This window comes from Pan troglodytes, chromosome 1 (genome assembly GCF_028858775.2).
Source record: "Pan troglodytes isolate AG18354 chromosome 1, NHGRI_mPanTro3-v2.0_pri, whole genome shotgun sequence".
Lineage (NCBI taxonomy): Eukaryota > Metazoa > Chordata > Mammalia > Primates > Hominidae > Pan > Pan troglodytes.
This window is the reverse complement of record NC_072398.2, coordinates 174,013,017-174,040,235: the sequence shown is the minus strand read 5'-3', so window position 1 is coordinate 174,040,235 and position 27,219 is coordinate 174,013,017. Positions and strand designations below refer to the sequence as shown.

General features: G+C 43.3%; 1 protein-coding gene across 2 annotated transcripts in view; it reads right to left on the bottom strand.

Annotated features, from left to right (window-relative positions):
- Positions 1–25,090, bottom strand: part of C8B (complement C8 beta chain) — a 36,880-nt gene extending 11,790 nt beyond the window's left edge. Inside the window, exons 1-8 of one of the 2 annotated variants that reach the window (XM_009458732.5) lie at positions 24,880–25,090; positions 19,020–19,176; positions 15,767–15,908; positions 13,683–13,824; positions 11,046–11,178; positions 8,532–8,729; positions 4,794–5,034; positions 2,662–2,790 (exon numbers count right to left, since the gene is read on the bottom strand). In XM_009458732.5, coding sequence (XP_009457007.3) covers positions 2,662–2,790; positions 4,794–5,034; positions 8,532–8,729; positions 11,046–11,178; positions 13,683–13,824; positions 15,767–15,908; positions 19,020–19,176; positions 24,880–24,971 — 1,234 coding nt within the window. In that variant the 5' untranslated portion in view covers positions 24,972–25,090. The remainder of the gene's footprint in view (positions 1–2,661; positions 2,791–4,793; positions 5,035–8,531; positions 8,730–11,045; positions 11,179–13,682; positions 13,825–15,766; positions 15,909–19,019; positions 19,177–24,879) is intronic. The other variant, XM_024346075.3, reaches the window with a different exon arrangement.
- Between the last annotated feature and the right edge of the window lie 2,129 nt (positions 25,091–27,219).

Genomic DNA, 27,219 nt, shown 5'->3' with positions numbered 1-27,219 from the left:
ACAGAGCTAGCAGGTCACAGAAGATATTCCTTTGCCCCCTAGAATTTACTGCAACCCAACCAACAATTTGGGTACATCATATTCACTGAACTTGTCTGAGAGATGTGAGTGGACCAGACACTTCCTTGTCCACAGGGCCGTCATGGTGCATGGGGCAAAGGGAAACTCACCCAGCCATAGGCAACACAAATTGAGGGCAGGACAAGAAAAAGACATTTATCTTGAGCAGCTGTAAGTGCTAGTTTCTGAGTAAGTTTATGGAAGATAGATGATAGCTAGATTAGATAGATAAATAAATAGATAATAGGTAGGTAGATAGGTAGATAATAGACTGGTAAATAGGTAGGTAGATAGGAGAGTAGATAGGAAGATAGATGATAGGTAGGTAGGTAGATAGGTGATAGGAGATAGATAATAGATTGATAGAAAGATAGATAGACAGACAGATAAATAGATAGATAATAGTAGATAATAGTAGATAGATAGATACATAGATAGATAGATAGATAATAGACAGACAGACACACAGACAGGTAGATGGATAGATAGAGAGAGAGATAGACAGGCTATGATATTTTCTTTTACCAGATAGCAATTTTAGGAGCCCAGCATTATTAGCTCTACTTCACAAATTATGAAACACATACCTGGAATTGTTCAGTGACTTGCCAAGGCCCACACAGCTAGTAGCTGATAAAGATAAATTTTAAACAAGGTCTGCCTGGTTTCATAGCCACTGTTCCTTGGTCAAATAACTTTCCTCTCTCCAAACTGGCTCCTGCAGGTAAAGTGTAGTGGAGCTCACCCGGTGGAAACTGAGATCATCCTCTCCTCCACTCACCCTACACACCTTGACCAGGCATGAGTCCATCTTTGACTTTGTCTAGCCTTGTGGTTTGGGACAAATCATTTATACGATATGAGATTTCTTTTTTGTTCTCATCTATAAAGTGGATACTCTGCATCCGTGTAAAGAATAAATGGTATATTAACAACTAATAATTATTGATTATTTATGTGTCAGTCACTAATCTAAGTGCTGTACATGTATGAATGCATTTGATCTTCACTACAAAAGAGTAGATATATAATCCTCACTGTGCAGATAAGAAATCTGGGAGAGATGAAGGTACTTACCAGACGGCCCTGTCCAGGCCTTAAATTGTCTCACTTCTTTGTGTGAGATGACAATTGTGGGAAAATTTATAAAGGCTGTGCTAAGCATGCAGCTGACACTTACTAAACAGTGACCACTATAAAGCAATTATTATTTTGACTTATGGAGTTGCCCAGAAAGCCCTCAATCATATCAGTGAGTTATTTCCATTCTAATGTGTCTATGTCCCCAGTGCCAAAAGAACTGATGTAAAACAGCCCAGCATGGTGGCTCACGCCTGTAATCCCAGCACGTTGGGAGGCCGAGGTGGGTGGATCACTTGAGGTCAGGAGTTTGAGACCAGCCTGGCCAACAACATGGTGAAACCCTGTCTCTACTAAAAATACAAATATTAGCCAGGCGTGGTTGCACACGCCTGTAGTCCCAGCTTTTGGGAGGCTGAGGCAGAAGAATCCCTTGAACCCGGGAGGTGGAGGTTGCAGTGAGCTGAGATCATACCAGTGCACTCCAGCCTGCGTGACAGAGTGAGACTCCAACTCAAAAAAAAAAAGAACCAGTATAAAACAGCTCCTCAAGTCTGAGCCTGCAACACCTAAGCAGCATTAAAAAGTAGGGGGGCGTCTCCACCAGGCATGGTGGTTCATGCCTGTAATTCCAGCACTTTGGGAGTACCAAGGCTTGTAGATGGCTTGAGCCCAAGAGTTTGAGACCAGCCTGGGCAACATGGCAAAACCCTGTCTCTGTAAAAAATAAAATAAAATAAAATAAATAATAATAATAATAACTAGCCGAGCATGGTGGCATGCACCTGTAGTCCCAGCTACTCAGGAGGCTGAGGTGAGAGGATTGCCTGAGCCCCGAAGGTGGAGATTGCAGTGAGCCAAGATCACACCATTGCACTCCAGCCTGGGCGACAGAGTAAGACTCTGTCTCAAAAATAAAAATAAAAATAAAAATAAAAAGCTGGGGGAGGGGAGGAGTCCTCATCTACTGCCAACAGGAGTATAAATTGGTACAGCCATTTTAGAAAACAGCTTAGCACTATCTAGTCAAATAGAAAAAGTACACCCTCTAAAACCCAGCAATTCCAGTCCTATGTGTATTCTCTGGAAAGACACTTGTATGCGCGTACCAGATAACTATGTAAGATGTTCAGAGCAGCATCACTTATAATTGCTTGAAAGAGGAGATAATCCAAGTGTTCATCAATAGTAGAATGGACAAAGAAAGTGGTATATTCAACAAAATAGTATGCAGCGATAGAAGTGAACTAACTATAGTTATACACAAAAACATTATGTTGAATGGAAAACACAGGACTGGAAGGATTATATTCCATTCATATAAAGTTCAAAAATAAGCAACACTAAGTCATGTTAATTAGCGATATGTTAGATGGTAAAACTATAAAAAACAGAAGGACATAGTTGGCATAGAAGTTGGGATAGTATTTGTCTCAAAAAGGGAGGGAGGTGTTGTAATCACCAGAGGCGCTAGGAGGATAAACATTATAAGTGTGGAAGTCACAAGCCCCTGTCACTCACCTTTTATTTCATTCAGAATACCTCTGCATTTGCCTACGGACACACCCAGACTGACGTAGACCTCTTCAATGGCACCACCAATTTTAAAATCATTTTTGGCACAGGCGTGGACGTTGTTAAGAGTATAATCTGAAGAAAACAAGGAAAAAGGTCCATGACGTAAAAGGTAGTTCACTCTGTCCCTTTTCCTATGATCGAGTCCAGAGGCCTAGCCCTGTTGAATGTCACAAGGACTCGGGTTCAAATAAATAGGTCACCAGCCTGATAACAAGAAATGTAGGCAGCAAATGGCACCAGGGCAGAGACCTCGTAGAGCTCAGGCCCAGCTTCCCTTTCAGCCTCCCCGCAACGCTCTCTGAGGATTCTTGCTGACTTTGAAAGAGGGGAAGTGCTCAAAGTCATTTTCTAAAAATTTGATCTGCTTATTGATTCTCTAGGGATAGATCCAGCGAGTACAGAGACTGTTACAATCTGCCTGCCCTCCCTGACCCACCCTTCTCCAATCTTTGATAAAGTAGAAAAAGTGTGTTAATTAATTAGTTGAGAAAATGCATATAAAAAGTAAGGCGTAGTATCTGGCAAAGAAAAGGGGCAAATTTCCCTGATTTCTTCTTCATTTTTGGACTATTTCCTACTTCTTCCTCCCTAATTCTCCCTGAGGCATCCTCCTCCTCTTGTCTTGCTGAAATTCCAGACGTGACTTATAAGCACCTCTCTAAGCACTCTGAGGCCAGTTCAGGGAGAAAAGAGCAACTTTGACCACCAGGGCTGTCTAGCAATGTTGGTATAGATCAGTTTTTCCCAAAGTGCATTTCTTGAAACATGAATCCCATGAGATGGTAGCAGATGTTATGAGAAAAGGAACTTCTGTGGTCAAGAAAGTGTGACAAATGTTGCATCAAAATAGGTGAAGAGGTCATTTTATTGGAGTACATTCGTGAAACTTTGAGAGTGGAATCTATTATTTGTTTTCCCAACTTATTTAATGATTAAGCCCTTTTATGGGAAGCAGTTTGAGGAACAGTGGAAAGTACTTCTGAGACCATTTTTATGCAGGAAGGTACCTCTGATTTTGACAAGACTGAGGCCACACTGTAAAAATTTACATGGTGTACCACGTGTCCTCTTGCAAGTACATGGACTGGTAATCAAGCCCTGGCTCCACCACTGCAATCTGTGTGACCTACAGCCATTCACTTAACCCAACAAGTGCCATGTCATAGGAAAGGATATTGGGTTGGAAAGCAGCAGACTTGTAGTTGACTGGAATTGGAAAGAGCTGGGATATCTCTATGAAGATGAATTACAGGGGAGGGATGGGGGTGGAATATTACTTTGGAGACCACAGTAATAATCTGAGACCTTGCTATGTAAAGTATGGTCTATTGGCCAGCAGCATCAGGATCACTCCAAAGCTTGTTAGAAATGCACTCTTAGGTCTCACTCCAAACCTACTGAATCAGAATCTACCTCTTCCAAGATTCATACTTGATTCACATCCACATTAAATTTTGAATGTGAAGGTCTGGTCATGGGGTGAGCCTATGGTGGTAATAGGAAAAATAGAAAATATAATTTGGAGGTAGAGCTGATGGATTTGAAGAAAAGAAAAAACAGTAGATTTGAAGAAAAGAAAAATAATCAAGGTGGACTGCTAGTTTTATGGCTTGAGCCACTGGTTCAATGGTGGAACCGTTTCTGAGATGTAGATGGCTATAGAAGAAACATATTGGAGAAACAAAGTCAAAAGTTCTCTTTGGGCGCATGTTCAGCTGGTGAGAGTTGCTACACATTCACATGCAGACATCTAAGAAACATTTCAACATAAACTCTCGGGTGCAGGAAGAGATCCAGGATGGATCCAGGAAGAGATCCAGGAGTTATCTGCATGCTGAAGGTATTTAGAACCATGGGATTGGATACAATTGCATAGAGAGAAAAGCTGTAGAAAAGAGAATGGCCTAGGGAGCTAGGCAGAGGAGGACTGACATTGTCAATCAAAAAGAGGAGGAAGAGGAATCTGCAAATGACCCTGTGAAGGTGTAGCCAGGAAAGTAGAAAGAAAACTACAAGTTCAACTTATGACTCTTCCCCCAGCTTTTAGGAAAGCCATGGTCCCTTGGGCAGTATACCTCCTCTCTCCATGGCCTCTTTGTTCATAACGAGGGTGTATTCATAAATGCCCCCAAGCACAGCCTCTGTGATGTAGTGGGTCCCAAAATCACGGAAGAGATCTCTGTATTCCCCGTAGCTGTACTCCAGGGGCAGCCGCTTAACTCTCTGAAGGAACTCGTAATGGAGCATGAGGCTTCTGGGTTTCAGCTTGTAATGTGCTACTTCAAGGTCAGAGCGTGCATGCAGAAATACGCTTTTCTAAATGAAATACCAACATGGGAAAACCAGACCTTTAAAGTTAGGAATCTGGAACGAGAAGATGAACTTTACAAATACCATCCGATGTTCTTGGCCCGGGGTCATCACTCTTATGATTCCTTTAGGATACTTGAGGGAAGACAGCCTCTTTGACAAGCTTTCAATGCTCATAAATATTCTGACATCCTGTTCAGCTTGGAAGAGCTTGCTTTTAACTCACCTCCTTACTGTAGAGAATAAGGACTGGGAAGGGTAACAAAAGCAGGCATGGCAGGGAGCAGCTGGAGGGCATGGGACCTCTCTGATGGGACATGGGGTTTGCTAACCTGCAAAAGTGCCCGCTTTGCTGATGCCTGTAAACTCTGGAAAAAAAGCCGTGCAAGAAAGAGTAAAAGTGGTGCTTTAGGAAAACCAGCTATGACAGCGTACGGCAGGAGTCAGCAAAATACAGCCTCATACCAAAACCAGTATCTGTACCTGTAAATAAAGTTTTATTGGAACACAACTGCCTCCATTTACTTACATACGGTTTACAACTGGTGTCACACTCCAATGGCAGTGTTGAATAGTTGCAACAGAGACCTTGCAGTCTCACAAAGCCTAAAATATTTACTATCTGGACCTTTACAGAAAGTTTGGTGACTCTCCATGTATGGAATAGACTGAAAGCTGGTGATGCCAGATGAAGTATAAACATCTAGAAAGTGTTAGTACAACCCTAGGTGAGCATTCCCTATAGTGCTGTATAGGCAGAGAAAAAGAGGAAGGTGGCAAACGCCTGTGAGATATGTTCGGCCTAATCCTAAACCCTTCAGTTCTACAAAGCCATGCCAGCTGTGCTGGTGCCTATTGCCCTGGGGCCTCATTTTGTCTCCTAGCTTGCTCTCGCCCCTTTCTAGGCCTGCCTCAGTGACCTATGACCCTCTTCCTTCTCCCTTACCCTTCCTAAACAAGCAGTCACTAGGTACTCTGTTCATTATTTTTCTGAATATTTTAGGTTGCATCTCATTTTGTTTGCATTATTATAAAAGCCTCCTCCCTAATCTCCTTCCTTTCTTTTGCCTCCTTCAATGCCCCAATCAGAGTTGACATCCTAAAATTCAGATTGTATTATGACCATGCTCCTCTTGGCTTAAAGCAAAACCTTGCATGGCTTGCTGTTGTCTTCAGAATAAAATCAGCTCCCCTACTCTGAGTATAAGATCATCACAATTTGTCCTCCAGTAGCCTCTCTGGCTTCAGCTTCTACACCCCTGAAGTTTTCCTCTCCACACTTTACTACTTTCTACCAACCACGTACGTCAGCATTCATCCAACTTTTCACTGTTCCCCAAGCCTGCTATTCTCTTTCATATTATTTTGCACATGCTGTTCCTTCTCCCTGAAATGTTATTTTCTCCCTTTTCTGCCCGACATATACCTACTTACCTTTTAAATTTCTACTTTGCCATTGCCTCCAATCTGATAACAACCTGAAGGTCCCAGATGCACCCTGGCACTCCCTTTTCTAGGATTGCATTGTACTTGCTTGCATTTCCTTTATAGCATATGCCATGTTGTATTACAACTGATATAATTAAGAAAAATATGGCCGGGAGTGGTGGCTCACACCTGTAATCCCAGCACTTTGGGAGGCCAAGGCAGGCAGATCATGAGGTCAGTAGATCAAGATTATCCTGGTTAACATGGTGAAACCCCGTCTCTACTAAAAATACAAAAAATTAGCTGAGCATGGTAGCATGTGCCTGTAGTCCCAGCTGCTTGGGAGGCTGAGGCAGGAGAATCGCTTGAACCCGGGAGGTGGAGGTTGAAGTGAGCCGAGATCATGCCTCTGCACTCCAGCCTGGGCAACAGAGCAAGACTCTGTCTCAAAAACAAAACAAAACAAAACAAACAAACAAACAAAAAGAATAATATATTGGCTTTCATGTTTGCTGCTCCTACTACACTGCACTGTGAACATGAAGGCCAGAATATTATCCTAGAGGCTACAGATCCCTAGTCTATCTCTAGGATAGTGCCTGGCCCAATGCTAACATCCTATAACTGGCAATTTGAATCAGGGAGCTGGAAGGGAGAGAATGAGAGAAGGAAATGGGGAGGGAGTAAGCAATAGGAAGCAGATGATATGATCAGATTAGTATCATAGAAACATTTCTTCATGCGTTTGAAGGGGAAAGCTAGGAGACAAACTATTTAGTTGGGCACAGTAAAAGATGAAAGAACATGGATTAATTAAGAGGTAATAGGAGTTAGTGTAAACAAATATTGAATAGTAATACTGAAGGATTTGGTAATCAACAGATGTGGACATGAAGCAGAAGTGAGAGCCAGATATGATTCTGGCTCAGTTCTTAGCCTGGAAAAGTAGAGGGGAATATGCCATTAACATCCATTGAAAATTTAGGAAGAAGACATTGCCTTGGAGTGTCAGCACAATGCCCAGGTGAGATGCTCAGAAGAGTGGATAGGGAAGGTCTGAAGTTTAACCAAGAGGTTAGAAGCAGTGATGAAGGCTCATAGCTTGTCCCTGTAAAAGAGGAAGTGAGTCGAAGAGGGCAGGCACCCAGGGGAGATTGGAGAGTACATTGAGAAGAGGGCCATGAATTAAATAAAGGACAGATGGGAATATTAGACCCAGGAAGGAAGCTGATAAGGAGCAGAAAGAAAGCAGGAGAAACAGGAGAGCAATGGTTTGGTCATCTCCACTGAGCACCCTAAGAAGTCAGAGAAGAGGTCTTGGGTAACATTCCAGAGAGGAATTTCAGCTGGATGTCTGGGATAAAAGTCAAATTCCTGTGGGCTGAAAAGTCTCCAGAGAAGTTCTGGTCTTCAAAGCTACATCTTAAGCTTATTGAAACCCTAAGGGAAAAGTTTATCAGAAAATGAAAGAAAATAATTAGAGAAGGTTATCTCTGCCTGGTCTCTCTAAAGAGTAAGTTAGCTATTTTTTTTTTTTTTTGAGAAGATTTCAAGACAACAGAAAGATAATTGGTTGTTAGAACTAGTTGTAACGTGGAATATAGACACATTTGGGGCATGTCATTTCCAAAGGATCCATATGCTATATCTGGGATGTCCCCTCCAAAACTCATGTTGAAATTTAATTGCCATTGTAACAGTTTTGAAAGGAGGCACCTTTATGAGGTTATTATGTCATGAGGGTTCTGCCCTCATGAATAGATCAATGCTGTTGTTTCAGGAGAGGGTTAGTTATCGTAGGAGTGGGCTCCTGATAAAAGAATGAAGTTCAGCCCCCTTTTTTTCTGTCTCCTGCATGTACTTCCTCACCATGTGATGCCTTCTACCATGTTATGATGCAGCAAGAAGGCCCTCACCATATGTGGCACCTTGATCTTGGACTTCCCAGCCTCCAGAACTGTGAGCCAAGTAAATGTCTTTTCTTTATAAATCATCCATTCTGTGGTGTTTTGTTACAGCAGCGGAAAATGGAGTAAGACAACATATACGTTTAAAAGCAACAAAGACATACTTACAGTATGAGAGAATCGTTTGGTTCTCCTAATATAGTGTTTGCCTCGATCACTTTGACTACTGATGCCAAGTTCAAATATTCCAGGTATTTTAAAACCAAAACTGAAACCAGACTTGCTTGCCATTTTCTCTGTGACATTGCGTTCAAAATCTGAGTATGATTCATACTCTTTCAATATAAATTCGTATTTGCCTTGGGTCTAAAGAAGAAAAAAGAAAGGGTTTTTTATTTCATTTGACTCAAATCAGTTCAATACCAGTGAGCAGACAGCCACTCTACTCCTACCATGTGCTGGATACTGAACTAGATGCTCTGGATACAGAGAAATCAGGGCCGATTTGTGTCCCCACCTCAGGGCTCTTGGTTCGGTAGCAGAGACAGACCTGATCAATACCTTGGGTGAAAACTTAGAGGTTGGTTTTTGATTTGTATTTCAACTGGCAAAAATGCAGGGTAACATTCTGGGCTGTGGGCTCAGCTTAAGCAAAAGCATGGAGGTGGGAAAGGGGAGGGTGTGCCCCAGGAACTGCAAGGATAGCAGTGCAGTTCATTGAGAAGTTGAAACAGTGAGGAGAAAACGGGGATGTAGTGAGAGGATATTCTGACATCAAAATAGGCTTTTGAATTACTTGTCCTGAAATCTGGGCGTAATTCAAGTATGACCTAGCAGAGGAAGTAGATCAAGCCTCAGGAAGATGATGTGGGACAACCTGGTGGTTGGATTGGAAGGGAAAAATTTGGAGCCAGAGAGACAAACCCATGAGGAGGCTGTAAGAGCAGTGCAAGTGATGGTTGATGAGGGTCTGGTCTAAGGCAGTGGCTGGAGGATCAAGTGACAAGGGCAGGAAAGTGCCTTAGAGAGAACTTAGGAGAGCCATTTGCTCGCAAACCAGTGTTCATGGCTCTGTGTGTAGGGGAACTGCCAAGGGTACTGCCCTGGGGGCCCTGGAGTGACCAGTCCTGAGTCATCTCCCTGCCCACAGCTCCCATCAGCTTCAGCTTCTGCCCATTCAGCCTGCAATTCCCAGACGAGGGTGCAACAGCTCAGCCGCTACAAGGGGAAGGAGGAGCAGTTCGGACATGGTCTACAGCGTGGTCACTGAGATGCGCTGTGTCTCTGCTCTTGTCTAGTTGGATGACTTTGGACAATTGCCTTGACCTCTCCATGCCTCAGTTTCTTCATGTGTAAAATGGAGGAGATAATGGTCCCTTTCATCAGGCTTGTTCTGAGGATTGGGCTTATACTAGTAAATCATAGCACGGCACCTGGCACAGCACTCAAAGAATGTTGGTATGGAGAGTGGAGAGTTTACCATGTATGTCCTGCCTGAGTTAGGATCCACTTGCACCTGGATGGTAATGGTTGCTGTGAAATCCTCCCTTGAAATTAGAGGTTTTGAGGATGGCACTGGACACCCCAATGGAGAGTGTGTTTGGCGCTAAGCCAAATTTGTTTTTTCTTGGCTAAAAAGTGTGTTGGGGAGGAAGGGAAGGAGGAGTAAGGAGGAGCTAGCCTTCAAAATGGTGCTATAAATACATTTTAAAGACAGGATCTTGCTTTGTCACCAAGCTGGAGTGCAGTGGTACGACCTTGACTCACTGTAGCCTCAACCTCCTGGGCTCAAGTGATCCTCCCGCCTCAGCCTCCCGAGTGGTTGGGACTATAGACATGCACCACCACACCCGGCTAGAAAAAAGGGAGCAATTTTGGAAGTGGAAATTACCGTCAAGATCTTCTAGTCTCATTCCCCAGTTTCACAGATGAGAAACCTGAGGCCCAGAGTGGAAAAGGAACTTAACCTAAGGTAAAATTGGGACCTGTGGCAGAGCCAGTCCTGGAACCCAGTGTGTTCCCATCGGATCTCAAGTGTGTGTGTCCTACAGGCTATTCTATACCCCACTGTCTGTGAGATGTTTCTAAGTTTGTACATCAATCATAATAGGGGCTTACATTGGTAAAGCATTTCATAAAATGCTTAGAGTAATGCCTGCTTTTAATAGGCAGGGATTTGATAAGAATGCAATAACAACAGCAACAAGAGTTAACATTTTCTGTGGACTCACCATTAAGCCAGGTGCTGTGCTAAATACTTACACACATTATCCCACTAATCCCCTCCCTGCAGGGTAGGACCTCTATAACTCCCAATTTAAAGATAGGAAAACAGAGGCTCATAGCCTTTGGATTATATGGATGGTAAGTGGCAGAGCCACCAAGTCAGTGTGTCTCCAAATCCTAAGCTTTATTTCTATCTTCAAGGTAGCTTTTGATATTATGGTTTCTATTATTACTGCTCTACAACCGCCCTCCTGTTGCTATATACAGCATGTCATCTTCACCACAATGTCTGGAGGAAGGAACTGCCCATTTTCACATATGAAGAAACTGAAGCTCAAAGAGAAAAGGGGATGTGTCCAAGGTCACACAGCTAGCAGGCTGTCAGGCCGGGCCATGGACCCTGCTAACTGGGTGCTCAGCTGGGGCACCCTCCACTGCTACCTGGCTGTCTCGTACCTGTGGCGTGTAGCTTTCCACATTGTAGGGCTTCCTAAACCTCGTGTTCAGGATGTAATGCGGGGAGCATCCACCTGCATAATACCTGTGATCAAGAACTGGACCCTCAAAACTGTTTGTGAACAAATTTATCCTGTGAGGAAGAGACAGAGATGGCGAAGAGGTTAAAGTTTGGGGTTGCTTAATCTTGATTGTCAGACCCTGCTGAACGAAAACAAAAACTCCTTGGCACAGCCTTCAAGGCCCTTGATACCTGGTCCAAACCAGCTTTCCAGCTTCATTTCTGGCCGCTCTTAACCACAGCCACATGCCCTAGTCCCCAGCCATGTGAAGAGGCTTGCTCTTGCTCCAGTCTACTCAACTCCTTTTGTGGTAGGTACTGTTCCCTGTGCCCAGAATGCCCTTCCACCCAGTCACTGTTTTATCTCTGACTTGTCTGTCAAGATTGAGCTCTGTTGCCACTGTGGTGAGAGGTTCCACTGACACTTGTGGTGCTTGAAGCCAGCAGCCCAGCTGGGTTAGCGGCCCTCATAACACCCTGTGCTCTCACTGTTGTGCATTTATTGTCCTGTATTACTACAGTTGCCTTGCGAGAGTTGGGTAGCATAATAGGTAAGTGCGTGGACTTTGGAGCCAGACGTCTGAGATCCAATCTTTGTTCTGCCCCTTACTGCCCAGGTGACCTTGGGCAAGCCAATTAAACCTTGGGTGGCCACTTACTACCTGTGTGCCTCAGTCTGCTCATATGCAAATAGGGACCATGAAAATACTACCTCATGGGGATGTTGTGAGGATCACATGTATCATGTTTATGAAGTCCTTAAAACACTACTTGGTCTGCGATAAATGTGCTATTTATGTATTTGTCACCCTCACTATACTGTGTGCTGTTTGAAGTGGCAGTTTTCTTAATTTCCGTACAACCCTCATCACAACGCATTTACAATATTATTCACAATAATTACTGTTTACTGAGGGTGTAACTGGTGACAAACACAGCAGTGGGTAGCTACATGCATCATCTCATTAGTGTCCCTGCAGCTCTGTGCAATAGATGTTATCTCCATTTTAGAGAGGAAAAGAATCCAGCCCCTCCTTAGACATTATTTGTCACTGCCTCCTAAGGCAAGCTTCCATTCTTGACCATCTCTAACTACTGAAATTTCTGTTTTTATTAAGAGTCTCTGTCTCCTATCAGCTTCCACTTATTGGCCTTGGTTCTGTTCCTCACCAGAATTGTCTGGGGTCTCTTTCCCATGACATATTCCACGTATCAAAATAATGTATACATATTTATTTTCTTTAACAACTATAATGTGGTGCTGACTTTGTGGAGGCATCATCCTAATCAATTTACACACAATGGCTCATTTAATCCTTATGAGGATTAATCATTAGGAGGTTAGTATTACTATTATCCCCATTTTGCAAATGAGAACATGAGGGTAACTGACTAACCCAGAGTCTCCCTGCCGGGAACAATGGGTGGACTGGACTTTGAAATCTGACAGTGGAGCAAGAACAGAGTCTGTATTCTTCCCACCACACGAGCTGCCCAGCACCTCATATATTAGTCACATTCACTTGTTCAATCTTCACAGCACTTTGAAAGAAGCATGTTATTAACTTCCTCCTGCAGATGATAAAGCTGAAGTTCCACGTAGATAAGTGCCTTGCCCGAGGTGCCCTGGCCAGTGAGCCACTCCTTCAGTTCCCTCCTACAGGGTCCTGTCAGACCCTACTGCTGGCTTTGAATGTCTGCTATCCCACACTCTAGCTGGGTGACCCTGGAACTCACTCAACTTTCCCGGGCCTCAGTTTCCTTATCTGCAAGGTGGGAATTATAATAACTAGCTTATAAGGCAATCCTGAGAGAAGCCTCCCACGTGAAGAGTCTCTAGTGACAACTTTAAAAATTGAGATTTGATGGGTTTTTTTAGAAAGAAGGTAAATCCCATTCGGGGTCAGTGTTCCCCTCCCCAGGCTGTGTCTCATATGATGATTCCTAAAGCATATGAGGGGAAGGTCTCCCTCTTCCACCTGCAGGCTGAGAAGATGCAAAATATGGCAGGAAAGTAAGGTGCATGCCAGGCCAGTGTGGCCCCTTCTGAACTTGCTCCTCTGTCCTCGCTAGAGGACAGGACCAACTCAGAGATCCCCAAAAGCCCTGGAAATCCATCCCTTCACTGTCTAAATAGAGACCTCTCTTCTTGGAGGGACCAATGCTGGGAGATAGGGACAGACCTGGATAAAACCTGCCTGCCAAGTTGTCAATAGGATTCAAGAATGTAAGGCTTAGAAAGCACCTAACGTGGTCACACTGCAGGTGTTAAAATAAAGGCTCCCCTCCCTACCCCGGCCCTTGCATAGCAGCCTGTGTGGTTTCCACACGTGCACAGCTCTGTCCCAGTGTTCCAAACCAGCCCTCCTGATGCCTATATCTGTCCATGGGACGTGTTCCTGGAGCTGCTTGGAACTGCCCTCAGAGAGCAACCAGAAGTGTTACTTACAATACAGTCTTTTCTCAGAAAGGTGAGTGAGGACCTCTGTTTATATCAGTTCTCTCATTCTCTATCCGCCAGAATTCCATTTAATGCTGTGCCTTCCCATCTACACCACAGAAAAATGGTCACTTACCCACTGGCCAGACTGCCAATTCCCCAGTATTGGTCCATTTCATGCTGACATTTTTTATAAATCCTTCTACAGTTTGCTTCATCTGACTGGTCTCCGCAGTCATTGTCCCCATTGCAAAGAAGTCTGCGGTTTACACACCTTCCTAGAATGGAGAAAGAGTATTACCCACAGCCACATGGTTGGCAAGAAAGGAACTAACATAGTATAAGCACCTACCAAGTGCCAGACCTTTTGTCAGGCCTTGCATGCTGCCCTGTTTTAATTAGTCATCCTGTATCCAGACAGATTGGTTATGGCACTAACAGTTTATTCCTCTATTGCCACCTCCCTCAGCAGAAGAGGCCAGTGTTGTATTCCAGAAAGCAGCAGGACAGTTTGGACTCTCTCTCCCTGGGGCTGGAAAGAGGGGGTGGGATGGGTGTGTCCTGTAAATTGTGTGAGCTGGGCCACCTTTCTCTTGTTACTTAACCTCTCTGCCTCAATTTACTCACCTGTAAAATAGGAAAGTCACCATACCTATCCCATAAGGTTGTTCGAAATTTAAATGAATAAATAAAACAGTACTGACTCCTAGGAAGTGCTGTGTAAGTGTTATCAGTACTATTCATGTTTTTGAGGGCCAAGTGCACATTAACTAGTAAATATTTGCAGTGGGATTGAAACCTTTAACTGTCTAATCACAAATTCTTCCCACTAAACCACACTGCCTTCAACAACATAGTCATTTGGATTATGAAAAATTATTTGCATCCCTTTTGCTTCCTTTAAACTTTTTCCTCCTGATTGATTTCCTTTCTTATTAGTATATTATTGGGAGATAAAGCCCATAAGACAGGTAGTCCTATTTCCTCAGATATGTCTGGTCATTTTAAACCAATGTTCTTGGAGTGTTAAAAGCAGAAAAATAGCAATCTGGCCTTCAAATGTTTCTTACCAGACATTTGAACTAAAGCCTGCCCAAATAACCATCATGGCTTTCATCAGAATCATGGAACACAGGCCATAATGAGTCCATGGATACACTGTAAAAAGTCTCTCAGATTTATTGGATAGAATTTTGCATTTGCAATAACCCCTAGAAATTGCTCTAAGAATCCCTAACTCTTTCTTGAAAGATCCCCATGCACACTCCACATGGGTACAGTAAATGTAGAGAATTGCAACTTCCATCTAGAAAATGTGGGTCAAAATCTTCTCATTTTTGCTGGAGATGGAGAAATAGAGAACCATCTGTTTGCTTGGATTCTCTGAATGAATTGAAAAGTTGTGTTTATTTAGTTTTGCAGCAGGTGATTATTCATTTCTGTACTCCTTTCTTCCTACCTTCCTTCCTTCCTTCTGTCAATCTATCCATCTGTCCTTTTTTCTTTTCTTCCTTTTTATAAACAATAATTTTTACCGGGTATATCATGGATTAGGGATCATCTTGGCCTTAGTGATGCAGAAATGTAAATGACAGGAAATATCTTTCTAAAGATTTATCAGTGATAAATGATGCTAACTGCCCTATGTAACCATTCTAGATTTTGTCATATTCTACTTAACCCCAGACCTCTGAGAGAGCTAAGGGAGCCAACAGTCTACAAAGAGCTCTCATAGCTATGATGTCACTTGATGCTTATAACAGACTTGTAAGGTATTCACATCACCCCTAATTTTCAGTTGAGGGAGCCAAAATGCAGAAAGGTTAAGTGACTTCTGCTAGTCACAAAGTCAAAATAAGGCCTGACCCAACATTTCTGACTCCAGCACACATACTTTTTGTGTCTTTAATGTCAATGAATGTAATCTGAATTCTCGAATTTCCAATAGAAGCTTTTCCACTTACCTGCTATATGAAGAAGTAACCTCTTCAAGTCTCAATTTTTTAAGGTGTATAATGAGGATAATAATAACACCTACATTATAAGGTGATTTTTATAAAATAATGCATGTGAAAGGAGGTCAGAGATTTTAGGACAAGGAGGCCTCCTGAGCTGCCCCATGACCCTGATCTTGAGCACTGGACATGGCCTGTCCCTTGGTCATCAAGAACCGTTACCTCATTTCAGGCTTTCCCCTCTTACTCGTACATTGATTTATACCTGTCTGTGCACACACAAAGCCTTCACATCGCACTTGACTTCTGCATGGTCTGTTGGTAACACAGTCTTCGACTTCCTTGTCAGAGAAGTTGCACGGTTCCCCATGGAACTGAGAGGGCTGGAGCAAGTAGGCATACCTGTACTGTAGCAGAGAGGAGCCAGGTGAACCAAGGGCAAAGCCTTAGATCTCAGGAGCTGAGGGATACTCTGTGTAAATGGGTCTTGAGCCAGGATTTGGGCTCCACAAGAGCACTGAAATGTCTGATCATCATTCCCCCAGCCCCTTGTGCTCCCCCCATTATATACACTTAAGGAGCTATGTTGTGATTTGCTGTTTGCTGGATGGTTTCTTCAATTAGTCTGTGAGCTCTCTGAGGGCAGTGACCTTGGCTTTGATCTCTGCTTCTGCAGTGATCAGTCAAGATTTGCTGAATGTGGGAAAGTCAGCCCATGCTGACTCCATGGGCTCTGGAGTCAAAGGTTAGTAGATGGACTCATGTAGCCAGTTCAATAACACAAAATAAATTATCTCTCAGCTTTATGACTCCACTGGGTTGATTCAAGTATTCCCCTTTATTCCTGAAGGCATCAGTATATTATAAATGCAAAAACATGGGCTTTGGAGCTACAACTGATTCTGATACTTTATAGTTGTGTGATATTGGGCAAATTACTTAATATTTATGAATCTCAATTTACCCATCTGTAAAATAGGGATCACGAATTATCTGAATGTTCAGTTATGAATTTTAAATTATATAATCTCATTATGTTGTTGGATATATAGTAGGCATTCAATTTCTTGGACTTGTTTTTCTTTATTATTGCTTTTTAGCAGTCAATATTGCTATATCTCTACCATCTTATGCATTTATTCCAAAATGATTGATTGAGCCACCCAGTGTTGAAAAGGTAGATGTTATTGTTGCTTCCTTGTTTGGTCAGTTTTATTGGTAATTGTATCCCCTAGCCTGTTCTCAAGGAGGTCACAGATGCTGGGGTTGGGCCCCAGGCAGTTGCAGCACAGTGCAATGAGTGCCATGACAGGGGAGGCAGAGTGCTTTGTACACTCATCGGGAGTCCCTCATGCAAACTTAGGAGAAGCCCAAGTGGAAGGCTTTGGAAGAACTAAGTGACACCTCAGCTGAAACTTGATGGCTGAGTAGGAATGTCTGGCAGGTGTGAAGAACTGATGAGAGTGGGGCTCAGAAGAGTGATATGGGTGGAGGAAATTCCTGTACCAAAGCTGAGAGGACTAGAGAAGGTGTCCCGTGTTCCAGAAAACATTAAAAAGATTCATTGTGGCTGGGGAGAAGAGCACAAGTAGGAGAGTGGCCAGAGTAGGAGGGAGACATAGACAAGAGCAGATAACACAGGGGCCTCCAGGCCTTAGGAAAGTGATTACAGGATTTTATCCTGCGGCAATGAGAAACTGCTGCAGAGGAAGAAAGTGATCAGATTTGGGTGATTTCCAAAAGTTAGTTGCAGTCAAGATTTTAGTAAACAAAAGAACACAGGAGGCAAGCCAGGATAGCAGCCCCTGCTTTGCAGGATGACATTAATAAGGCATAGTTATTACCTTTATGGCATCTATACTTTGGCCTTGGAAATCCAAAAAAAGAAATGTAGATAACCATTCACCTATGCCCTTTGTACTTGCAAAGGGTCATTCTTTCTAGAAGGCAGAGCCTGTCAGGACAGGGACAAGGCTTGCAGAGAACACTGTGAAAAAAAAAAAAGACTAAAAAGCTCCAGGCTCCAAAGGCAAAGTGGGTTCCAGGAGTGTGTAAGTGGTGCAGGAAATATATCACCCAATCTGACTTGAGAGGCTTTGCTGAGCCCCCAGCCAGTGACCCTGCAGACAGGGATGATAACCAGCTGAGGGAACATCTGCGGCAGACTCTGAGAGAGGAGCTCTGGCTGCCAGGCTGACTCATGCTGAGTCTTCCTAGTTTATGGTGCAGATGAAGCAATTATCCAGATAATTGGATCAATGCTGATACCTTCAGCAATAAAACCTACTTTGGGAACTGAATGATCCACCTTGGCTCTCTCCATTGATCCAATTAACTGGATGATTGTCCTGGGCTTACTTCCACAGCCTCTTTAGAGTCTAAGCCCATGGCTGGTTTGGTTTCCCAAGGATCTGGGGAAATAGCAACCATTCTCTTTTCTCTGGCATATCTATTGTTCTCAGAAGTAGGATCCTGGGTCAGCCCTCCTATGACCAAGGAGGCTGAATGACAGATATTGCAGAAATTGAGTGTGTTCACTGGAAGAACCCTGTACAAGGAACAGTGGACAGTAGCCTGAGTTCAAGGTCTGCATTTACTACTAGGTGAACTCAAGAAGGCATTTATCTGCTCTGATTTCCTGTTTATCTGTCTGTTTAACAGAAAGTGTAACAACAACATTGCCTTCCCTATAGAGATATCAGAAAACAGAACAAGATCAAACACCACACATTTATGAAGAACCTATTCTGTGCCAGAGATTGGTCTACACATTGAAAATGCAGAATTGAATCAGCCTTCACAAGTTCACTGTGTATTGAAGGTGAAAAATAAGTGGCATGATGTGATAAATGTGAGGATACAAGAGGAATAAGGAGCTATCGAAGCTCATAAAAGATTGCTTTATCCAACTGGAGGTAGGGCTGAGGAGGAGTCAAAAAGCTTTCTCAAAAGAGGCAGCTCCTGAGTAGGAGTTTCAAATTGTGAGTAGGTGTTCACCAGTGAAGGAAGTGGGAAAGGTCACCCTACCTGAGAAAGCAGCGTGAAGAAACGCCCAGAGAGAGTGAAGGCCAGAGTCATAGAAGTGTCCATTGTGCTGGAAATGTAGGCTAGATTCAGTCATAGGGATCCTCGAAAACCATGATCCTGGACTTGATCCTAAGGGTCATGGGTAGACTGTGAATGGTTTCCAAGTGGGCAAAGACAACTCAGACATACACTGTGATTGCTTCCCCTGTTTCATGATGAAAGATTGATTGAAAGAACAGGTACAAGGCAGAGAGTCTAATTAGGAAGGTAGTAGAGTGAGAAAGGCTGGGTGTGCTTGGAAAACACTGGAGAACCAAAGGAAAGAACTTATTGCTGCTTGGAAGCACAGAAGGAAAGGATGCATTTATTAAATTAGCCGACATTTATTGAGGGCCAACTATGTGCCAGGCACTGTTAGCAATGGCTCAGCCGATCTTGCTGGGGACAAAGGCTCCTGGAAGCTTAGAGCTGTCCCAGGCCTGGTTGCTTACCCTTTTCTTCTGACAGGGGTCACATGTGGTCCAAGAGGACCAACTAGACAGCTCACAATCAATGGGCATCAGGGTAACATCCACACTCCGCATCTGTCTGCTCTTAGCAAAGCTCTTGTTGACTGCATTTGACTCAAAGGAATGTGGCCTTTCACCTCTAAAAGTCATTATGAGAGAAGAGAGTCACGTATCAGAAGGGAATTAAGTATACATCCAACCATCTATTTGTACATTCAATAAATATATATTTGCTCACTTGTGTAAGGCTATTAGTTTATCATTCCAGGATAACCTATCCTGGAATTAATTAACCTATCCTGGAGTTAATTAATTAATCCAACAAATATTTAATCCAACAATTAAATATTAATTAATTCCATTCCTTAATTAATTAATTAATTTAGGTTAATTAATCCAACAAATATTTATTGAACATGTAGTAAGCACCTAACATTATGGCTAGAGAAACATGTCTGTGAGAAACATGTCTCACGCCCTAGCTCTATGGGACTTTATCCAGAGGGCAGGGATTTCCAGCATGCAGGCCCCATGGCTGGAGCTGTGCAGGCCCAGTGGGAGTCAGGAGAGCCTGGTAGTAGGGAAACAAGGAAGAGGCTGGCAGCAGCAGTCCCACTGAGTGGTATAAGCCTGAATCATGGCAATGGCCAGGGAGAGAGGATGGGGAGAACCAGCATATGAGATGCTTCTCATGTGGAATGGATAGAAAGTGATGGTGGATGGTGGAGGTGGGGTGCTAAAGGAAGGCCTTTTAAGTGGATGCTGTTTTCCCATTTGAGTGTGTGGGCGGTGGGAAACACAGCAGAAAATAAATCTTGATGGGGAAGACTTGAGTTTCGGGTGGGGCATGCTGAGTTCCAGGTGCCATGAAACACCTACGGAGACTCATTTAGTAAATAGTTCCTATATGGGCTTGGATCTCAGGATGAGAGATTTGTGCTAGGTACAGATCTGATCATGGAAAGCTATGGAAGAGGAGGAGATGGTTCTTGAGAGGAGAAGTGAGTGAAGGATACTTATTCTTGGAAACCTCAGCACCACCAGCAGAGATAAGGCAATGTTTTTGGTTCATTTCCTGGAGCACATTGGGTTATGAGTGGATGAATGAGGATGCTATTTAATTTGCCTGGGCCTTTAGTTTCTTCCTCTGTAATATGAAGGGTGTATGATGATTCTTATCTTTTTCTTACAATTGAAAGGGTGTATTACACTGTAAGATTCTTTGTAATTTGTGTTCCTTTCCAGGGCACAAAAGGAGATGGAAAGACGAAAGGAATGGAGGTTTGCTGAGCACCTATGACAGACATGTCAAGGCTGTGCTCAGTGGCCCAGCATCACCCACGCTATCTCCTTCTATTTTCACAGCAATGCTGGAAGACAGCTGTGGAGCACTGCCGCCTGGGCAGATGAGGGAAGCAGCCCAGAGAGACAGTGACACATCCACTGTCATGCAGCTGGTATGCGGTGGTGTTACGATCTGAGCCGAGGTCTCTTAGGCTCTAGAGTATATACGGGTTTTGTCTGTTGCCCCATGCTGCCTGGAAGGAAACAGGGCCAGCACTGACTCCAATACTCTCTTCCAACGTCTATGTAAGGCCTCTTTCTTTCCATATCCCGGATTGAGTCATTAGGGAGAAGAGCATCACGTAGTTTTCACTATCTCATATACACAGGATGTCACTCCCGACAAGGTCATTAACAATATGTTCTCAATTGGCAAAAGTCCTAAAAAGAGGATAATATAAACTATGGTGAAATCCGTGTCCATGACCACCCCAGAGACCAGCAAAAATCAATTGCCTAGTAAAGCTGGATCTTTAATGAAAGGTCAAAGACTGCTGGAAACCACAGGTGGATACTTTAAAACGGTTACTTGAGGCAGGATGCTACACACCAGTGGGGGGCTTCAGAATGTGTTCTTATCTACTAATTTGCCCAGGTTTGACAAAACAATATTGTCTGTGATTTGGCTTCTCCTAAGTATGTATTTGACAACTCTGCAGGGTACCCTCTTCCTATTTCAACTACAAAACAGTTACATTATGTTTTTAGCAACCAAGACAACTCCAGGGCCATAGGTGAGACTGAGCAGGTAAGTAATGTACACACTAGCTATTAAGAGTCACAGTTATTTTCCTCTCTGAGATTTGAAAGCCTGTTAATGGGCAAGATGATCACTTACAGAAAGAACTTGGTAAAAAGTAGTTATATCCACCTCATCTCTCATTTTTGCACCCAATTTTCATTACGGAAGGTGGCAATATAATGAAGTAATCAGCTGAATAAATAGTATGTTTGTAAATTACATCGGATGAGATGTGTGTGGTTTATTAGTACTATAAAATGCAAATCTGAAAGAAAGGCTAGGATTAAACAGCATCGTTAGTTCCTGGGACTAACGAGGAGCCACATACATTCTAGGTTCCCTCAGGGCCTCTGTGTGTGGGAACAATATGAGCCTTTCACCCCTATGGATTTCTATAGAAACAAACCTGATGGACATTTTGACCAACTGACTAAACTTCTGTCATTAAAAATCCTCTGTATGCTTTTAACATTGAAAAATTAAGCATGCCTAGAGAAGTACAAGAAATAATATAATAAACACCCATGTACTCACATCCAGATTGGCAGTTGTTCACACTTTCATGCACTTGCTTCAAGGCTTTTTGTAAATTTTTAATTTTGACATCTGCATTTTACAGCAGCCTCAATTTTGCTCCCCCCACCTTACCCCCAGAGGGGCTATTGCCATGAATTTGGTGTGTTTCCTTCCAGTCTCTTTTAGATAATTTGATGTCTATACACTATAGTATTGCTTGTGTGTGCTTTATTCATACTTACACATATGATTCTGCAACTCACTTTTGTTAATCAACACTGCATTTCTGAAGCTATCCATGTTGATTCATAAAGAGATCTAGTTCATTTCTTTTGTCTGGATGTTCTATCATATGACACACATTGCATTTAATTTATTCCTTCTCTTTTTGAGGGACATTTATATTTTCCCAATGTTTTGCGATTGCAAATAGAGCTACAGTAAACGCCCTTGCTCAGCTCCTTGAACATGTGCCCCCTCTACTTAAGGACTGGCAAGGAGGTGTCTTTCCCGGGGATGCAGAAAATGCTGTAGCCAGCATTAGGACACATTTCACTGGGCCCAGGTCTCCCACTCTTTTCCTAACAGGCGTCTCTGATCAAAATAAAGATGGATCCATCCAGTACGGCAGGACTGGGTCAGCAGTAAATTGCAAGCCATCAGCTTATATAGATGGGGTGCATCAATATATTTTGGCTTTCGGTAGAAATGCCCTGACACAACAACTTTCTTGTCACACACAATTTGTTAAGCAGCTGCATCCCCTTTGCAAACAGCATCCTTTTTCTTTGCTAGAAGGGGCAGCTTCTAGGTGGCAGGTTTTCAATTTCTCTTCTCTCTGTCGTTTGCTGTGGTAGACATGAAATTTAAAGCAACATCTCAAGGCAACAAATGTGTGGCCCAGAGATGGAGAAACAGCACAGAGGCCAACAAGTCAGATACACAATGTGGGGGTTGGGGGGTGGTGGGGGGCGGGGAGGGGACAACGCATTAGTGAGAAGCAGAAGGATGCAGAGAGAGTGCAGGGGCTCTGAGACCTGAGTGAAACTGGATTTGAATCCATAGTTAGCTGTTTTTTAAGTGGATAGCCTTGGGACACTTATGTTTTCTGTTTCCCGCTCTGTGAACCTGTAAACAGTAGCACTTACCTAGAATAGCTGTGAGGATTATAGCTAATGTTTCCAAGTTGCTGGCACAGAGTGGCAATACATAATAGGTCTTACGACACAGTGATTGTGATTTCATCATCTGACTTGATTACAAGAGTAAGAACAAAAAACTCTTTTGGCCAATATGAAGGTGGTCTCAGCATTTTCTGTTCCAGAACCAAAGACTATTCTTCTTCTCGCAGATGGAATTCAAATACCTGCCATGTTCAAGACAGCCCCATGGGGATTATAGGTGGATGTCAGAACTATACCCGGATTCAGATAAGGATTTGAGAACCTCACCACACATGCGTGAATCTTTTCTTGTCACTGAGGATCAGTTTGTTCTCTTACATAGCGAGAAGGAGAGATTACACCCACCTCATGATGTTGTAGTGATGATTAAATACAATTTCTCAGACTGCACTCTAATCAACCATTTGCCCCTCCACTCCCTACCTCAGAGTGAACTTCCTAATATATAAATTTGATCGTGTCACTCCTTTGCTTCAACCCTTCAATGACTTCCCAATGCATTGTGGTGAGGATATGGTTCAAGTTCCTTAGCTGGTACTCCAGCATCCCCCAACTCTGCCCATGACATGATGCCTGTTCACTCCTACTCTATCTCATCCCTCTCAGCTTCCTGCCAGGACCTGTGTTCAAGGCCCACTGAGGTGTCTGGAAGCTTCAGGAGCAAGCCAGCTCTCTCACACTCACGCACCGTTGCCTGTGCTGCTCCCTCTACCTGGCACACCTTTCAACCCCTTAGCCATTCGGCAAACACCCACGCACCTGTAGAGATTCAGCCCTCACACTCTCTGTTCTAGAAGCCTTTCCAGGCCCTATGCCCCGTAGGGCTGATCATTCCCTCCTTGTTTCCTGGCTGCCCCTGTAGCATCTTTTGTAACGGTACACATAGCATGTGCTCACATGTTGGCATTCTTTGTGAGAACATAGGCTCATCTCTGTATCCTCAGAGCCCAACAGAAAGCTCCCCCCAGGGGCACAATGCTATAGATAGGGTTGCTATGGTTCCCTTAAGTCCTCCATTCCGGAGACATTTTCTTGGGTCCTGAATGCTTCTCTGTGTACACACAGTACACACAAGGAAGGTCTTGGCAGCTTAGTTATTCTCTGGGCTAAATGGAGTTTCTTGATCATCCTAATAGCTGTTACTTATTGAGTGGCCAATAGATAGTGAACGAATGCTCATCATCCTGTGGTTCCTAATGGCAGCTCAACAGAACTGAGACCAGAGGCTGTGTCCCATGGGTAGGAGGTACTCCTCACATCAAGTGAAAGGTTTGTTCAGATCTCATTTTTGGACTAAGTAAAAGGAATGGAATTACAGTCCCTCTTCCCACAGGAGTGTTTACATGGAGGCCGGGGACACATGCACACTTCAACATCTCATGGCAGGGGTTTCTCATGCACACGGAGCATCCCCACATTGCTACGTCACTGGCTCGTCTATCACTGGAGCCCAAGTTTGAGCTCCCACTAGGATATTTTCTTTACCTTGTTTTGCACTTTATTAATGGAGACTAACAATGATGAAATAAATCAGCCAGCATTTAACTGCTGGGAACCTTGTGGGGGGTGAGAGAGAGAGAGAGAGAGAGAGAGAGAGTGTGTGTGTGTGTGTGTGTGTGTGTGTAAGAGGGGGGTGGGAAAGAACCTGAGAATCTGAAGATTTGGGGTTGATGAGCAGGTAGAGTAGGTCAATCTCATTTATTAAAATCATTTCATGAATTTGCTCTTTTGTCCTCTGTACGTAACAAACTTTCTTTTTCGTAAAGAATCACACGGAGGCTTTGTTCAGAATACAGAAAAAATATCCTATTCTTCTCAGCATGACAAAATACATTTAAACATGTCAGTTTCTTACAGGAACTTTTGTTGAAATCAGCTACTTGGTTCCACAATAATTTGAAGAGAGTTGTTGATAGTATGTTATCAGATGCATGCAAATTGCCTTAAGAGACGTTCCTCATTCAATAGGCATGCAACAAAGAGATGGTCAGCATCATGTGGCTGCACCTTCCCTGTCATATTATTGATCAGGGAATTATTGGTAACTGTCACTTACCTGGAGCCAGGCAAACTGAGACAGCCCAGGGCAGCACAGAGAAGAAATAGCTCCACCGGCGCCCTCCAAGCCCATGTCCTGGAATTCTTCATTTTCCCAATGTGACAGGAGATGCCACAGAGGCTGCTAGACCCATAACAAGCCTGTGCTGTGAGTGCCACTGTCAGCTTCTGTCCCCAAGAGCAAATAGCTCTGCAAAGTAAACAGAAAGCCACTAGTGACTGGAAACAGACTTTGCACAGACCAAAAACTTACCTGTCACTCTGGAAACCAACCAGAATAATGAAAAATCTGTAGCAGCATGGTGTTTATTCCTCTGTAACTTTAGGGTAAGCTGCTAAGTGGACAGGCTATTAGTGAGGTGGCAAGGACTGTGGGCTCTAGGTCCAGACAGCCTGGGTTCAAGTACATTCTCTGCCACTGACTAGGTTGGTGCAAAAGTAATTGCAGTTTTTGTCATTGCTTTTAATGGCAAAAACCACAATTACTTTTGCACCAACCTAACAGCTTTGGACTATGGGCAAGTTGCTTTACTTCTGTGCCTTACTCTCCTTACTTGCGAAGTGGTGAGAATTAAACACGTTAATATAAGGAAATGCTTAGAACAGGCCTATGTTCGGCGCTCAGATATGTCAGCTATTATTACTTAGTAGAATTCAGGGTTTGGAGTCAGACAGGCCAAGGTTTGAATTCCATGTTTGCCTCTTTCCAGTTACATGATGTTGAGCAAGTCAGTAAGAGGCTGTAGGGCTCTAGAACCCATCTACCTGACTTCAAATTGCTTCTGTATGATTCACCAGCTGTGTGGCCAGAGAAAATTACTAACCCTCTCTGGGCCTAAGTTCCTTCATCAATAAAACAGGGATAATAATAGTACCAACCTCACCGGGTTGTTGTGAAGATTAAATAAATTAGATTATTATTAATTATTATTGTAATTATAATTAATTATTATTATTATTAAATAAATTAGATTTATTTAATCTTCACAACATGTTCAAAACATGTTGAACATTGCCTGGCACATTCTATGTGCACTCTCTATAAGTGAGCTGGTATTTTTATTGACTGTCTCTGATTCTGTTTCTTCATATGTAAAATTAGGAGGACTATGCCAACTTACCACTCACAGTTGGGAGAGTCAGACCAAATACTAAATGTGTAATTGTTGAACAAATAGGCATTATAGAAATAACTACATGACACTTTGGGAGGCCACGGCCGGCGAACCACCAGGTCAGGAAATCGAGACCATCCTGGCTAACATGGTGAAACCCCGTCTCTACCAAAAATACAAAAAAAATTAGCCAGGCATGGTGTTGGGCGCCTGTAGTCCCAGCTACTCAGGAGGCTGAGGCAGGAGAATGGCGTGAACCTGGGAGGCAGAGCTTGCAGTGAGCCGAGATCGCGCCACTGCACTCCAGCCTGGGTGACAGAGCGAGACTCCGTCTCAAAACAAAACAAAACAAAACAAAAAAAACCCAGGAAATAACTACATGAAAATAATTATCTAAATATATATGTGCTGTTGTTGTTATTGTTTGCATCCCAAAAGATGCAAATGACTGAGGTTCTCAAACCTACCTTTCTGAAAACCATCCCTGACTCCCCAGAATCAACATATTAAAGTCCAAACTGCACCAACCTGGCATTTACAAAACCAACCTGCAACGCATAAAGGGCTGAGTCCATGTGTTGGATGGCGTCCTGTTGCTTTTGCTATTGCAGATGTGGGTGAGGAACCTCACATGGGAGAGGCAGCTTGCAAGGTATGAGGGTGGGCTAGTAGAAAGAACACTGGATTTGCTTTCCTTAAACACAGTTACAGAGTTTCTCTAAGACTCTGTTTTCTCATCTGTGAAATAGGGATAATAATTCATTACTACCTACTTGATAAGTTTGTTTTGGGTTTGAACGTACAAAACGGGAAGCCTCCCCCTCCTGCCACCCCTGCCGAGTAGCTGGGTTGGGGTTGGAGAATCAAGTAAGGAAGTATAGTGAGGGGATGGATGGGAAAGCCACAGAAGATGGTAGTCCTCTCACATTAATTGTGTCCAAAACACAGAACACAAGTTCTGCTGCCAGACCACCCAGGATGCATTCCAGTTGTCATAAGCCTAGGTGCAAGACACCATGTCACCGTTGTCCCAAAGGATGAATTGACCTGAACTTTGACGCAATTGATTGTGGTGGTTAATCATTTGTAAACAAGCAGAAAATTGTGTTTCAAGAAAGATCCATGTCCTGTCTCCTATCTGCCTGCCTTTAAGAGAAGCCAAACCCTTAGAAGACAGGGCTCCCCTTCGACCTCCTCAACCTGATGTACTCACGGAGGAGCCT